The sequence below is a fragment of the Heterodontus francisci genome, chromosome 31 (assembly GCF_036365525.1).
Source record: "Heterodontus francisci isolate sHetFra1 chromosome 31, sHetFra1.hap1, whole genome shotgun sequence".
NCBI classification, from domain to species: domain Eukaryota; kingdom Metazoa; phylum Chordata; class Chondrichthyes; order Heterodontiformes; family Heterodontidae; genus Heterodontus; species Heterodontus francisci.
The window spans coordinates 30,936,002-30,950,614 of NC_090401.1; the positions used below are offsets into that span (position 1 = coordinate 30,936,002).

The 14,613-nt window shown below is 42.9% G+C and overlaps 1 protein-coding gene across 1 annotated transcript in view; it reads left to right on the forward strand.

The window, feature by feature from the left end:
• Positions 1–14,613, forward strand: part of LOC137346948 (disks large-associated protein 2-like) — a 117,883-nt gene that overhangs the window by 69,491 nt on the left and 33,779 nt on the right. Inside the window, exon 5 of the mRNA XM_068010899.1 lies at positions 7,285–7,625. Coding sequence (XP_067867000.1) covers positions 7,285–7,625 — 341 coding nt within the window. The remainder of the gene's footprint in view (positions 1–7,284; positions 7,626–14,613) is intronic.

The following is a 14,613-nucleotide window of genomic DNA, read 5'->3' on the forward strand; positions in this document are numbered from 1 at the left end:
CTAAGTTTACTGCTGTTGTAGGAAATATTAATAGTTGCTTTGAGAAACTTTCTTTGTTTGGATTATGATTGAAGGTCAAAGAGAAATCAGTCGGAACTGAAGTGTGTTATGGAAGTTTCAAGGTAGATCTCCATGTTACCAAAAACTTAAGCCTCTGCAGTAAATACATTGCAAAGGCTGCTGTTACAAATTGAAAGTACTTATTTTTGAGTAAGCTGGCTATTATATTTTACCCTTTCAGCTTGACTGTAAGAACTGCATTAATTTTGAAACATCCAGATTCATGATAAATATACAAGGTGGCAATGTTTGAGAACTTGATAGCTCTACCGTATATTTATTTTATTGATTCGGTTTCAATATGGTCTGATGTTCTTGGTATATCTATCACAGCTTTGCCTGAGAGGAGTTTAATGAGTTTCTACGAGCACAGAGGTAGCATGGAGATTTATTGTGCAACATCAGAAATCAATAGATCTGAAGAATGATCACGGAGTTCTGACTCAGTCTTTTATTGCTCTCTGATATTGTCCATGAAGAATTGTCCTCAGCCATCCAACCAATTGTAGTAACAACATCCTCAGAATAATAACTAGCGATCCATTCTGAAGACATTTTCCAGAAGAACCAATTCAGATTGACTTGGAGCATTTCTCAATTTAGCTATTTATGACAAATTTGTATTTCAGCAAACCCATTCTTCTGGAATAGAAGATTCAGTAAATAAAGCCATCATATGGATTTCAGATTTGATTCAGTCCATTTCAATGTCACTCAGATTTCATCAGAACATTCATTTGAATCAAAATGAATGTGAATACTCCACCCCAAACAGGATCATCCCACCCAAGTCTGCCTAGTAACTTTCTATTTTGGATCAAAGATACATTCGCATATTACTGAGAGTACATAGGAACACAGGAACCTACGAAATAGGAGCAGGAGTAGGCCATTTGGCCCCTCGAACCTGCTCCGCCATTCCAACTAGATCATGGCTGATCTTCATCTCAATGCCATTTTCCCACACTATTCCCCTATCCCTTGATTTCTTTGGTACCTAGAAATCTATCAATCTCTGTCTTGAATATACTCAATGACTGAGCCTCCACAGCCCTCTGTGGTAGAGAATTTCAAAGATTCACCACCCTCTGAGTGAAGAATTTCTCCTCATCTCAGTCCTAAATGGCCTGCCTCTTATTCTGAGACTGTGTGCCCTGGTTCTCAACTCCCCCAGCCAGGGGAAACATCCTTCCTGCTTCTACCCTGTCGAGTCCTGTAAGAATTTTGTATGCCTCAATGAGATCACCTCTCATTCTTTTAAACTCTAGAGAATATAGGCCCAGTCTCCTCAATCTCTCCTCATTGGAGAATCCTGCCATCCCAGGGCCCAGTCTGATGAACCTCCATTGCACTCCCTTTATGGCAAGTATATCCTTCCTTAGGTAAGGAGACCAAAACTGTGCACAATACTCCAGGTGCGGTCTCACCAAGGCTCTATACAATTGCAGTTAGACAACTTTACTCCTGTACTCAAATCCTCTTGCAATAACGGCCAACATACCATTTGCCTCCCTAATTGCTTGCTGCACCTGCATGTTAGCTTTCAGTGACTTATGAACAAGGACACCCTTGGACATCAACACTTCCCAATCTCTTACCCAATCTCTCACCATTTAAGAAATACACTGCATCTCTGTTTTTCATACCAAAGTGGATAACTTCACATTTTTCTATCTGCCATGTTCTTGCCCACTCACTTAACCTGTCTAATTCCCCTTGAAGCCTCTTTGCATCCTCCTCACAACTCACATTCCCACCTATTTTGTGTCTTCAACAAACTTGGAAATATTACATTTGGTCCCACATCCAAATCATTGATACAGATTGTGAATAGCTGGGGCCCAAGCACTGATCCTTGCAGTAGTCACTTTTATTTTTCTTTCCCATCTTCATTGCTTTGATACCCCCGATCCAGAAATTGATGACACAAAAAAATTGAACTACTGCTTCATGGGTAACCAATAGTTCCTTGCCCAATTGGCAATCTCTTAAATCTAAATCTAGATAGCGAGTATCAGGAGATTAATTGATTAGAGAGGGCATCACAACTAAATCCTATCCTTTTCTAAAATTTTCTTCATTCATTCTCAAGATGTGCATTGGCCCAGTTAAGTTTCTAGTCAGTGGTAACCCCCAGGATGTTGATGCTGGGTATTCTGTGATGGTATTTCCGTTGAATATGGTTAGATTCTCTCTTTTGGAGATGGTCATTGCCTGGCACGAATATTATTTGCCACTTAGCAGCCCAAGCCTGAATGTTATCCACGTCTTATTGCATGTGGGAACAGATTGCTTCAGTATCTGAGGAGTCGTGAATGGTATTGAATACAGTGCAATCATTAGCAAACATCCCCACTCCAATCAGTGGAGAGTTTTCCCCTTGATTCCCTTTGACTGCAGTTTGCGAGGGCTTCTTGATACCACACTTAGTCAAATGTTGCCTTAATGTCAAGGACAGTCACTCTTACCTCATCTCATAGAAAAGATTTTTGTTGAGTGCCTGATCTGTCCAGGACTGTCCACTTGTATAAAATACAGTGCCCCAATAGACTGCAACATTGCCCTCTGCACTAACTGAAACAACAGGGATGCCAGTCCTTTGATCTACTGTTTAATTATTTTGCACCATGAGAAGAACCTTCTCTCAATATAGTCAAATTAACGTGCTGCACCCCAGTGAAGGAACTGAGGTTGCCCTGTGCCTCCCCTTGCTGGGTCGCACAACTGCTTTGTCCATATTCACTCCTGTGGTGTGCAGCTGATCCTGTCCAATTTCTGGCACATCTAGGACTGAATGTTTGTTCCAAGGTCCCAATCCCACTGTTGGAAGGAAATGCTGGTCGGAAACCCACAAATGCCGGTGCCAGGACCTAGAGGGCAATTTTCTGGAAGGTGGCCATTTAAATGACCGTCTCAGGGAGCCCTGTCCAATTAAGGAGAGCGGGCGGGCTCCTGAGGCAACCCCACCATCAAGGATGGGAGCTGCTGAAGTAGGTAGGTGAAAAAAAGAGCACCTGAAGATGGAGGCGCCCTCCAAAGAATTTTTCAAAGATTAAAAATGGGATGTGGCCACAGCTGCCTGCCTGTCATTATGGAGGGAGTACCCCTCCACTGTGGCCCTCTGACAACCGCAGCTGTGTTGAGGGAGGCGGGGTTAAGTTCAATAAGGCATCAATGGCTCCCCGGTCTGCCACTGGGCGGCCGACTAAATTCATTGGCTGGACTCCGGCTTCAGTGGAGGGCCCACTTGTGAAACCTGGTCACCCATTTACCTCAGATAAATTCCTCCAAATATTGTGGAAGCTTGTCTTACTCTTGATATCAATGGCACATAACAAGTATTTGTTTTCAAAAACTACTTTATTTACCCACTATACTGGTAGGTGGTAAACCCCATGTGCAAGAGATTGTCCCCGAGTGGTCAGTCTGCTGAATGAGTTCTCTTCACGTCTTCAGTGGCTGACCAGGTCACTCTTCCTGACAGCAGCAAAATGTCCTTGTAAGCTGTGGCTTTATATCCCTGTCTGACCCTGGTCCCTCGACATATAAAGTAATGTCTCGAATTGGTTCATCCAATTGGGTTTCAGTGCCTAATCAATCCCACCATGGCTATGCAGGACCACCTACATGTGGTCATATCATGCTCTCAGCAGCGTGGGGGGGGGGGGAGGGGGCGGTGCTTAGGTGCATACTAGAAATGGATGTGATATCTGCATCTTGATAAGGCAGGAAGAAAGCCATTCACACACATTCCAAGAGACCATTGTCTGGGAGAGTTGTTGTAGACAGAGTGTCTGATGTTGTAATAGTTTGGGGCCACCACCTTAATGGTATGTCCTGACTTGTCTGTGTGTGTGTGGGTCCCTATTCAGTTAAAACTGTCTTCATTTTTTTTAAAGTCCAATATGAGCTCCAGCGATGACGCCTTCATTCAGAAATCTTCTCCTTTCGTCCCGATGTCCTCCGCACTCCATGTTCCTACCACCCTTTGTCAAAATCACACGAAATTACCAAGTCCCAGTTTACATCTGCAACAAGCACTTTTCACAATTTGATGAACCGTTACAAGCAAATAGCTGAATAAAAACATTGCATAAAAATACGTTCCCTTTACAACTGCCGTTGGTGGGTGGGTAGCCATCACCACCGCCCCGATCCGGCCTCAATGAAAATTGCCATGGAGACTGGCACACGGACCGGTAGCAAGAAATTGCAGGCATGCCCTCCTCTGGTCAGTGCTGTCTTCGCATCCCATTGAAAATTCAACCCCGACTGTCATTTAAAAAGTCCTCAGGACAGCAATGATCCTTTCTTATTCTGTCTTTTCGTATGGCTCTCTAACATGTTAAAACTTTACAAGGGAGGCTCTTGAAGTTTGGAGCCCAAAGACAAGAAATGCTCGCACTTTGCAAAGGTTCACAGTCATTGTGGCCTCTTCTGCCCTGGAGTTGTCATGTGCAGTAAGAAAAGCAATAATGCGTGAATAGCCAACTCTTTGATAATTGTTACCTTCCCTTGCAAAGTGCTTTGCACAGTCTTAATTTGCTGCATAAAACATTTTTGATCATAGCATCAATATAATAGATCTCCGTGGTGCGGGATTGAACATTTCCCCACTATTTGCACCCTTTTTTCAGTTTCAAAACTCTCAGACACCTGTATCAAACAGATTGGATTCAAGCCCAGACTATTCTTCCCAACAATGTGCATCAACATTAGTCTCACCAAGCACCCCATATTGCATCAGTATTTATTAACATCAGCCTGGGTTGGGTTTGAGCCTCAGAAGTAAAAGCAGAGTTTTCGAATGCACTGTGCAACCCAGTATCATTTATCAGAGCTAAATAAGAAAACAGCTGGCAAGCTGTTATTCACAAAGTAAAATTTGTATTATCAGTTGTGATGAAAGGTCATCGACCTGAAAAGGTCACTCTGTTTCTTTCTACACAGATGCTGCCCGATCGGCTGAGTATTTCCAGCATTTTTTGCTTTTATTTCAGATTTCTAGTATCTGCAGTATTTTCCTCTTGTTTGAAACATCAATGTTTGTATCATGAGACTTGGATGTATTTTAAATTTCTGATCATCCAAATTTTGCCTTTGAAATGTTGGTCCAATTAAAGAGCTCACAAGCAATTCTGCTTCAAGTTCTGAATAACTTGGTAAATGCACTATTAAGAGTTGAACAGAACCCTACAAATCAGGACGAGCCCAGATTCTTGAGCCTGTGCTGAGTTAGCTGATCTTAGCTGTTAGAGAAGGACACTTATTGTGCTGGGGCATGGGTGAAATGAGGGTTCCCGCTCCTGATTGCTGTCCAGTGACTCCTTTTGAAACTGTTCAGAACAAAAGAACATAATAAATAGAAGCAGGAGTAGACCATATGGCCCCTCGAGCCTGCTCCACTATTCAATCCAATCATGGCTGATCTTCTGCCTCATCTCCACTTTCTCACCCGCTCCCCGTATCGCTTGATTCCCTGAGAGATCAAAAAATCTATCTGAGCCTTGAATATACTCAACAACGGAACATCCACAACCCTCTGGGGTAGAGAATTCCAAAGATTCACAACTCTCAGAATGAAGAAATTTCTCATCTCATTCCTAAATGATTGACCCCTTATCCTGACACTGTGCCCTTGTGTTCTAGATTCTGCAGTCAAGGGAACCATCCTCTCAGTGTCTACCCTGTCGAACCCCTTCAAAATCTAGTATGTTTCAATGAAATCACCACTCACTCTTCTAAATTTCAGAGACTATAAACTCACTTTGCTCAGGCTTTCATCATAGGACAACCCTCTCATCCCAGGAACCAATCTAGTGAACCTTGGCTGTACTACTGAATGGGCATCTGCTGGAAATAGGACTGTGTTCAGCATGATGTTGCTGTCTCAGCTCATTGATTAAGAATAGCCATTTAGGCAAAGCACTGGAGGATTACTGGTTCCTATGGAACCGTACACCAGTTGAATCCTGTCTTCAGGGAAGGAGAAAATTGGAGGGAATTTAAGTCCAACTGGGGGGAAAAAAAACTTTCAATTTATTTAAATCTGAATTAAAGATAGTCACAGAGAATCTGCTCCAAATTCTGTGCTGTATTGCCTGGAGAAACAACAAGGACAGACAGTGGAAATGTTACCCTGATACATTAGGTACTCTTCGCTATTCATGGCAACACTTTCAACCACTACACACTTCTACTTTCGAAGTCCACCATATATCCTCCCCACTTGCCATCTCCCAGCCAGCCTCCAAAAAGACGAAAGCCCTCGTCTTCATTCATGCCTTCATCTCTCCTTCCTTCAATCTTTTCTCTTAATTGCCTTCATCTCCTGCTTAGAGCCAACTATTTTCTTTGGCCCTGTAAAGTGTTGAGAGACAATGATGCATGGCAAGCATTATATAAGTTGTTGCTGCTGCATATGCTGCTATTGATTTGCAACAATCTGAAAAGATTTTATTTTAACCTGCACTATTAATATCTCACCTTATCATGGACGTATAAAGTAAAATTCTATCCAGCATGTGTCTGGACTGCTGCTCATCAGGCACTGAAATGAGCTGACTGCATATGATAAAGGTATACTATCTCATTTACATATTTTAATGGTGCTCTTGACATTTAGAGTACAACACATTGGGAGCATAATTGAGACCAGGCAGGAATGTCAAGCACCAGCAGCAATGAAAGAGCTGCTGGCTACCCTTTTGCATTGCTGAGTATTTTTCATGATTTCCTTGGACCACAAGGAGTAGCATTCATGGATTAAGCATTGGCAGGTAAAGAAGGGAAATGGCAGACTGAAAAGAATTTATATTGGAAGGCGAGGGTCATGCTTGCAAGCCAAAATGTACATTTTGGTGCAGGTCTCCACTAAAGCATCTGGGTCAAATGGATAATGTGTGTCTGAAGCGCCATTCAGGTGTTTCTGTCTCATATTGGGGAAGGTCCCCTCATTTGTATCAGAACCATGTCTAGAATGTGCCCGTGGGTAGTTTGTTAGCGCTGAGCACCCTGGCATGATGATGCTGCGGGCAAACATGGATCATAAATGGATCAGTCTTCAGTATCACATAATGTGAGAGCCAATGTCATCGTACATCAGAGTTATGGAGATGAATCACTGTATTATGAGCCACTCTGTAGTGAACAATGTCATTCTAAATGCAAAATATTGTGGAATCAAGCATTCTAACGAGCTTCTACCTTGAATCCCAATTCTAGCATTTAATTACAAGAAAGCTCCTCCAATTCCTCCTCGGATGGCTACAAAACCAATTATCTCAGTGACAGCCCAGAGCAGCACAGAGTCAACTCAGGATGCATACCTGCAGAATGAAGTACATCGGTCCACATCCTGGTCAAAAGATATCAAATCCCAGTGCAATTCAACAGACAGTATTGACAGTAGCAAAGCACTGCACCTGGCATTGGAGTCCTTTGCCCCGAGCCGTTCTTCAATGAAGAGCTCTGATGGAACTGGAATTAGTAAAGGCATTCTGAATCGTGAGGAACCAAAGCTACAGCCACGCCAAAGAAAGTGGCGTTCATCTGTAGGGATACAGGTAATCATGTCCTCATCTATTTCGTTAAAAGCTACAAATAACACAAAACAAGTTGGCCCATCTATCTCACTGTATTATATAGGTGTATGCGCGTGACCCACTTGGAATCCTGCTAACTTCCTGCTGCTTTGGTATGGTCCATACTTTCCTATTCATTGAATTGCGAATCCATTTTCTTTTCCTTTTGAATACTTCAGTTACCTGTTCCTTTTCTGCAACTACTGTCAGTCTAATTCATAATTACTATCTCTTGCAAAATGGAGGCGGGAGCTTGTCCCTTAAAGCTGCCTGCTTTTAAATAGCTACGGAGGGCTAAGGTGGGTTCTCCCCCCACCTTCCAGCCTGCCACCCGAGACCCCCATCGCCAGAATAAAATCCATCCCAGTGCATAGGATACAGTACAGATCATATTACGATTTAGAAATATGCTGGTATAATTACATTTGGCAGAAATGTTGGGAATGGTGCCCATTTTATTTGCCCCTCCCCCGCCTCTGTGCCCACCTCTAAGGGCAGAACAAAATTCTGCCCATTGACATTATTTAATCATCTAGATTTTAATTTTATTTTTCTTAATGCTTTCTCAATGTACTTTTAAAAAGAACCATCATTCCTCATCTCCAGTCTGTTTGGCCAGATAAAACTGCAACTACAAGGGTGGATAGCGGCCTGCTCCCAGACAGCTGTAATCACACCCCTCCCCCACCATAGCCATTGCAGTTTTCTGATTCAAGTGGCATGAACATGTGCTTGGCAGCCCGTCCATCTCAAACCACCACCCCCTGTCCCCCACCCCTCAATAAAGAGGTAAAGAATGAAACAAAAAACACTATATGGGTTTCCACTTTGACTAAGCTTTTGTCCTAATATATCCTTCTGTGGCTTGGTGGCAAATTTTGTTTGATAACGTTCCTGTGACGTGCTTTGGGATGTTTTACTATGTTAAAGGTGCTATATAAATGCAAGGTGGTGTTGTTCTCGTGCTTTCAGTTGGCATAGAGCTGGTCGATGGAAGGAGAGCTTCAAAATCACCAATTCTCACACTACGTTTACCACATCTCTACTATATTAAACAGTTTACAAGCACAACAGTTGTCAGTGGAATATGTTTCCTTAACGAAGTACAATAAGTTCTCAGCAGGAAATTCAATATGGATCATTTGCTGCGTAAAGTGAAAAGTCCTAGTCCTAATTATGCTTAGATTCTCCTACCAAATGCATTGCTGAGTGTAGAAGTCCTTGCTTAGAACAGTTAGTCACACCCTCATTTGGCCGTTGTGCCTCTTGCAATACTGTTTCAGTAAACAGTCTGGTGTCATAGGAGTACTGTGCCAGCTTCAATATGGATTAATGCCTGTATTAAACCTGAGGGCAGACATATGGCTCTCCCTCAATGGTGGCACTCCATAGTGTAAGTAACCTGTCTGTCAGAGAACTGGCAGCATTGAATACCACAGAAATGTGTATCTATGAATGTGCCTCTGGGTTAAAGGCACCAATCTCTATCAAGGGAACTTGGTCCCATGTCTTTGCATGCTAGGCCTTCAAATTATAGAGGGAGCCCAGCAGTGCTGAGAGATCAGCTCAAATGTAAAGTGCAAAATGGAGAACAGGATTCAAAATCCAATTGTTTTACAACAAAATTTCAAACTTATAAGCGGAATTTGACGTCCCCCCGCAGGAACAAGCTAAAGGTGGGGGGGTAGGGTGTGTGAAATTGAGCGGGAGGCGGGGGTGCCTTTCCCGTCACCTTTCCATCCCTGCTGTGATTTTACAAGTGGTGGCGGAGGTGCCTGCCCCAGGCCAATTAATTGCCACTTAAGGGCCTCCTCCCACCACCAATGGTATATTACCAGCGGCAGGCGGCCGGTTCAGTAGCTCAGAAGGCCTCCCAGTGAGACCTGATGGCCTCTTGCGAGTTGCAGGGGGGCCCTCCTGATCGGGCACCTTGTGCCTGACGGAGGGACCCCTTCCCCCACACCCCCCAACAATAGAGGCCTGCTTTAGGTCGGGAAAAAGAACCCGACCCGAACCTGACCGAACCACAGCGGCCCGACCCGACCCAACTCAACCTGGACTTGGCCTGACCTGACCCGAGCCCGAAAGTCGGCCCCGGAAGATGGGCCCGACCCGATCTGAACCCAACACGTGTCGTCGGGTCCCGTCGGGTTTGGGTGGGGAAGCAGGCCTCTACCCCACAGCACAAGCTGGCCCCACTGGAGCACCTACCCCCCACCCCCAACCTCCCTAACCTCCCTGTAGCCCAGCCGATTGTTCCCCGGCAAGGCCCTACAAACTTACCTGTATTCCGGGGCCTCGTCCATGTTGCCGTTCCTAGCTGGGTGCAGTCCCAGCAGTGGCCACCGCTCCCAGAGCACTGCTGGGACTGAAGAGCTGCCAGACTGCTGATTGGCCAGCAGCTCTTGGAGGCTGGACTTCCTACCTCAGAGGGGCGGAAGTCCAGCTCGAGGCCAATTAAGGGCCTTGGCCACGTAAAATGGCGTGGCTTCCAGGCCCAGCAGAGCCGGGCTCGCCACTGACTTTTTCTGCCAGTGGGCGAGAGCTCCGGCCCAACATAAAATTCCGGCCCACAGAGACTAATTCATTGAATAGGCTCAACCTTTCATGGTACGTATTATAAAACTGACCCTGAGCTGAGCTTCAAACCACAAATCCTATCCACTGCTGATTATCATCCACCATTTCATTCATCTCTGGTTTTACATCAACTTCGCCACCACCAAAATTCTCACCCACATCTCCATCACCTTCAGGATTTACTTCTGCACTTTCCTCGCAGTCTTCTGACTGCCCTACTTAAGCTGCAACTTGTCCAGAATTCTGTCACCCTTACCCTATCTTGCACTAGATCCCAGTCTTGTATCACCCGATCTCAAACTTTCTTTGGCACCCCATCTCCTGATGCCTTGAATTCAAAATTCTTATCTCATTTACAAAACTCCATCACTTCTTCCCTCACACCATGTCTTCAACCTCTTCCAGCCATGTGTGCTAAGAAGCACCAGATGCTCTTCTGACTCTGGCCTCCTTTGCATGCCCCACTGTTCCCTCTCCACCTTTGGGGGTCAGAGATTTCAGCTGTCTTCATATCGCACTTTGTATTGCTGTCTTAAAACTCCTCCACCTTGCCAACTTATCCCTTCTTTCAAAAGCCCCATCTACAATCTTTCCAACTCCTTTCCTACCACTGATCACTTTGCCTCAATGCATTAATTTGATATGTCTGTTTAAAGTTGCTTGTAAATGCAATTTGCTATTGAGTCTGGCCTTTTCCTGCCAGCCATTATAATTCAGTCAGCACCCTTAATTTAACACAAGTGCTTGTATTTTGCTGTCCCTCATTGTGTATTCGCCTTATACAACAGAAAATTCTGAAAGCTTTACATTCAGAAACCACTTTAAAAATTCTGGTTTGGCATCTCTGTTTGAACATTTTTTAAATTGTGGCATCTACTGCACAGACACAGCCAGCTTGGCTCCACTTGTCTATGCCAGCATTAATGCTCCACACCAGCTTCCTCCTACCCCTCTTCATCTGACCCTGTCAGCATATCCTGAAATAAAAACAGAAAATGCTGGAAATACTCAGCAGGCCAAGCAGCATCTGTGGAGAGAGAAACAGAGTTAACAGCCGGGAATTTATGAGGAGGCGGTGGGCCCGCCCACTGGCTGGAAAGCCGGGATCGAGACGGCCTCCACCGGCCCTGGAAACCACGACCGTAAGTTACGGCAATTAACTGCCTGCAGTTGTGGCTTCTGCCAGTTCTGGCATTATCCATGGGAATCTTCTTTGCACCTTCACCAGTGCCTTTATAACCCTTTTATAATATGGAGACCAGCACTATCCAAGTGTGGTCTAACTAAGGTTTTATGCAAGTTCAACAAACTTTCTGCTTTTAATTCTATCCTTCCAGAAATAAGCCCTAGTGATTGGTTAACTTTTTATGGCCTTATTAACCTGTGCTGCTACTTTTAGTGATTTGTGTATTTGTACCTCTAGATCCCTTTGTTCCTCTAGACCGTTTAGACTCTTATTATCAAAGCAGTACATGGTCTCTTTATTTTTCCGACAAAAAATGCACCACTGCTCAATTACCTATACTGACATTAATTTGTGAATAACACATTTGTTAAATGCAAGTTCTTCCTGTATTTTGTCAGATACTTTCTTTCTATTAATTGCATCTCCCAAATTGGTGTCATCTGCAAATTTTAAAATTGTACTTCCAATAGACGAGTGCAAATTATTCATGTAAATTGTGAACAACAGTATCCCAGCACCAATCCCGACCTTTACCAGTCTGAGGAGTTACCCTGAACTCTTAAATTCTGTTTTGCGGCCAGCCTACTATCCATTCTGTTATCTGTCCCCTGCTCTGACATGCTCTGACTTTAATTATGAGTCTACTAACTGGTTCCTTTTTAATGGCCTTTTGAAAATCCAAATATATTGCATCCACCCTTGGCTGCTCTTTTTGTTACTTCAAAGAATTTAATAATGTTGGTCAAGCCTGACCTTCCCTTTTGAAATCCATGCTGACCACTCATTACTATATTTTTCAGTATCTTGATGTTTTGCTATTACATCTTTGAATAAAGATTCCGTTATCGTTCCTATCACTGGTGTTAAGCTAACTGGTCTATTGTTCTATCTCTCTTTTTAAATACAGGAATAACAGTCGCTGTTCATCAGTCCTCTGGCACTTTTCCCTTTTCTAATAATTATATATATATATATATTGCCTGATTTGCATGACTGCAAGAGAGCTATGTTTACACCTGCACAGCTTAAATAAAAGATCATGTGTGTCATTAATAAGACAAATTTCTCATTTTCTTGGGCTCAGGAACCTCTGAGTGATATTGCAAGTGTTCACCTTTCCAAAGGTTCCTTTTGATGAGGTTCCATGATGAAATGTTAATGTATGCAGTTTTGGCAAATGAATATGCAATTTCCAATTATTGCCCTGTGTTAAGACAGCATGTGTAAAATGTGGGGCAACGCAGGAAAGAAAATACAGCTTTTCCAGGTCTTTATTTTGAAGGCTCCAGCTTGAAGGGCCATGGTGTGTTGTCATGCTGACCTCCCCTGTACTGTATGACTGCGTTGCCTTTAAATTAACAGCTGTGAGAATTAACACATAGTAAATTGGCCCATGGAAATTCCTTCCCGCAGTACATAAGTTCTCCCATCATGTGTAATTTGCATTTCATGATCACTCACTTGCAGAGGGTATGGCCCAGAGGACTTCAGCTACTATCCCTGGCTTACACTCCCTTTGAGCGCAATTTGCCCATTGGGAGTATGGGATTGGCAAGCTAACATTTATCATTTGACATTACAATTATAATCATGCCTTACCTTTGTGTTTCTCTTTGAATTATTCACTTTCTTCTCCACCTTTTGTCAGATCCTCCAAGAAGAGGAGACAGTGCTGAGTTGTCAATGATATTTTGACCAACTTTTGCATGTTTGCAGGTTGCCCCTCCCTGTACATGTGCTCCAGTCTCTCCACTACTTTGCACACCAGCATTGCAGAGCCTCCTCACTGCAGTTGGTTGCTATTTTTCACTACCAGTTACTCACATTTCTGACAGACAACACTTAGGAGTGTGGTATGCCACAGTGGATCCATTAAAAGTTCTGCTTATGACCTTATGGACTGGGAATGTCAGAGCCTTGATTTTAAAGATGGCAGGCTTTACTATGTGATCAGTGTTATTTGAACACTAGCCATTATTCAATGGGTTACCATTAGTGTTAATGTCAATTGAAAATTCTAGGTTGGTGAGACTTCCTGTTTTAAAAGGTACTTGAAGTCATTTAAGGAAATCTGTTTTCTAAGTTTGCCCTAACATGATGACACAAGTCGCATTGAAACATATGATGATATTTTGTGATGTAATCATATCAGTTACATGACATGAAAACATGAAACTGCTGGACAGTAGTTCTGACTGCTATCACACTTCTGCCAAAACAATGTTGTTATAAAGGAAATACTGATGGTGAGACTTCTTTAAAAGACCATCTCTTTAAATATGTTGAAACACTGAAGGTAATTTAGTTGCTTCATGATATCATAAAGAACCTTGTGACATCAGAGTAATCATTGCTACATCATCAAGAATGTATCTCTACTGTTGAAAGTTTTCTTGGTTTTTCTCCCCCTTAAATAGATGTGCAGTGTGATTTGAAAGCAAGTTGTTCAATATTGCCAATCATGCACTCCCAACCTGCCATTTTCTATCCATTTAAAGGACAGAAAATTATTGTCTGGGCATGCAGGGCTTTCTGATATGTACTCCTGACACTATCCAATGAGCAAAACATTGGAACTTTTACCTCTATATTTAGACTAGCTGTATATATCATATGCCACAATGCGGTTTCCTTAATGTAGGAAAGGTGGAATGGTAAACACAGTCAGAATGTGGATTTTGCTATAAAGTACTAAAGAGTGAACAAATAAATGAATCGTATTAGCTATAAGCTGTAGATTTGCAGTAAACACGCATTTACTATTCTTTTTCAGGATATCAATAACAACAAAAACATTTTTCTTGTGCTATCTCTCACTATACCCTAGGCCTAACGCTTGGCCATTCATTGCTTGCAGGGTGGTTTGTTGCTGACCACCCAAGGCAGTCCCTCACCTGCCTCTTTCTAAGATGGCTTTGAAATGTTGAGGAAACCAGCTATGAATACACCATTAAAATCTCTTGATATACTAGAATAAAGTAAATGTACAAATGTATCTCAAATTCAGTCAGAGTTGTCAATCAAACATATACCTTAAAATATACACAGAAGGTATTAGTGTTTCAATTCAAATGTCTGAGCTTCTGTGTAACAAGCTATCCTCTCCTACCTGACTGCTGCTAGAAGAATCCACTTAAGACATATTAGTAATGGCACTTTGAACATAATGGACCAAGCAAGCAGGTACAGATTCCCAAGATTATA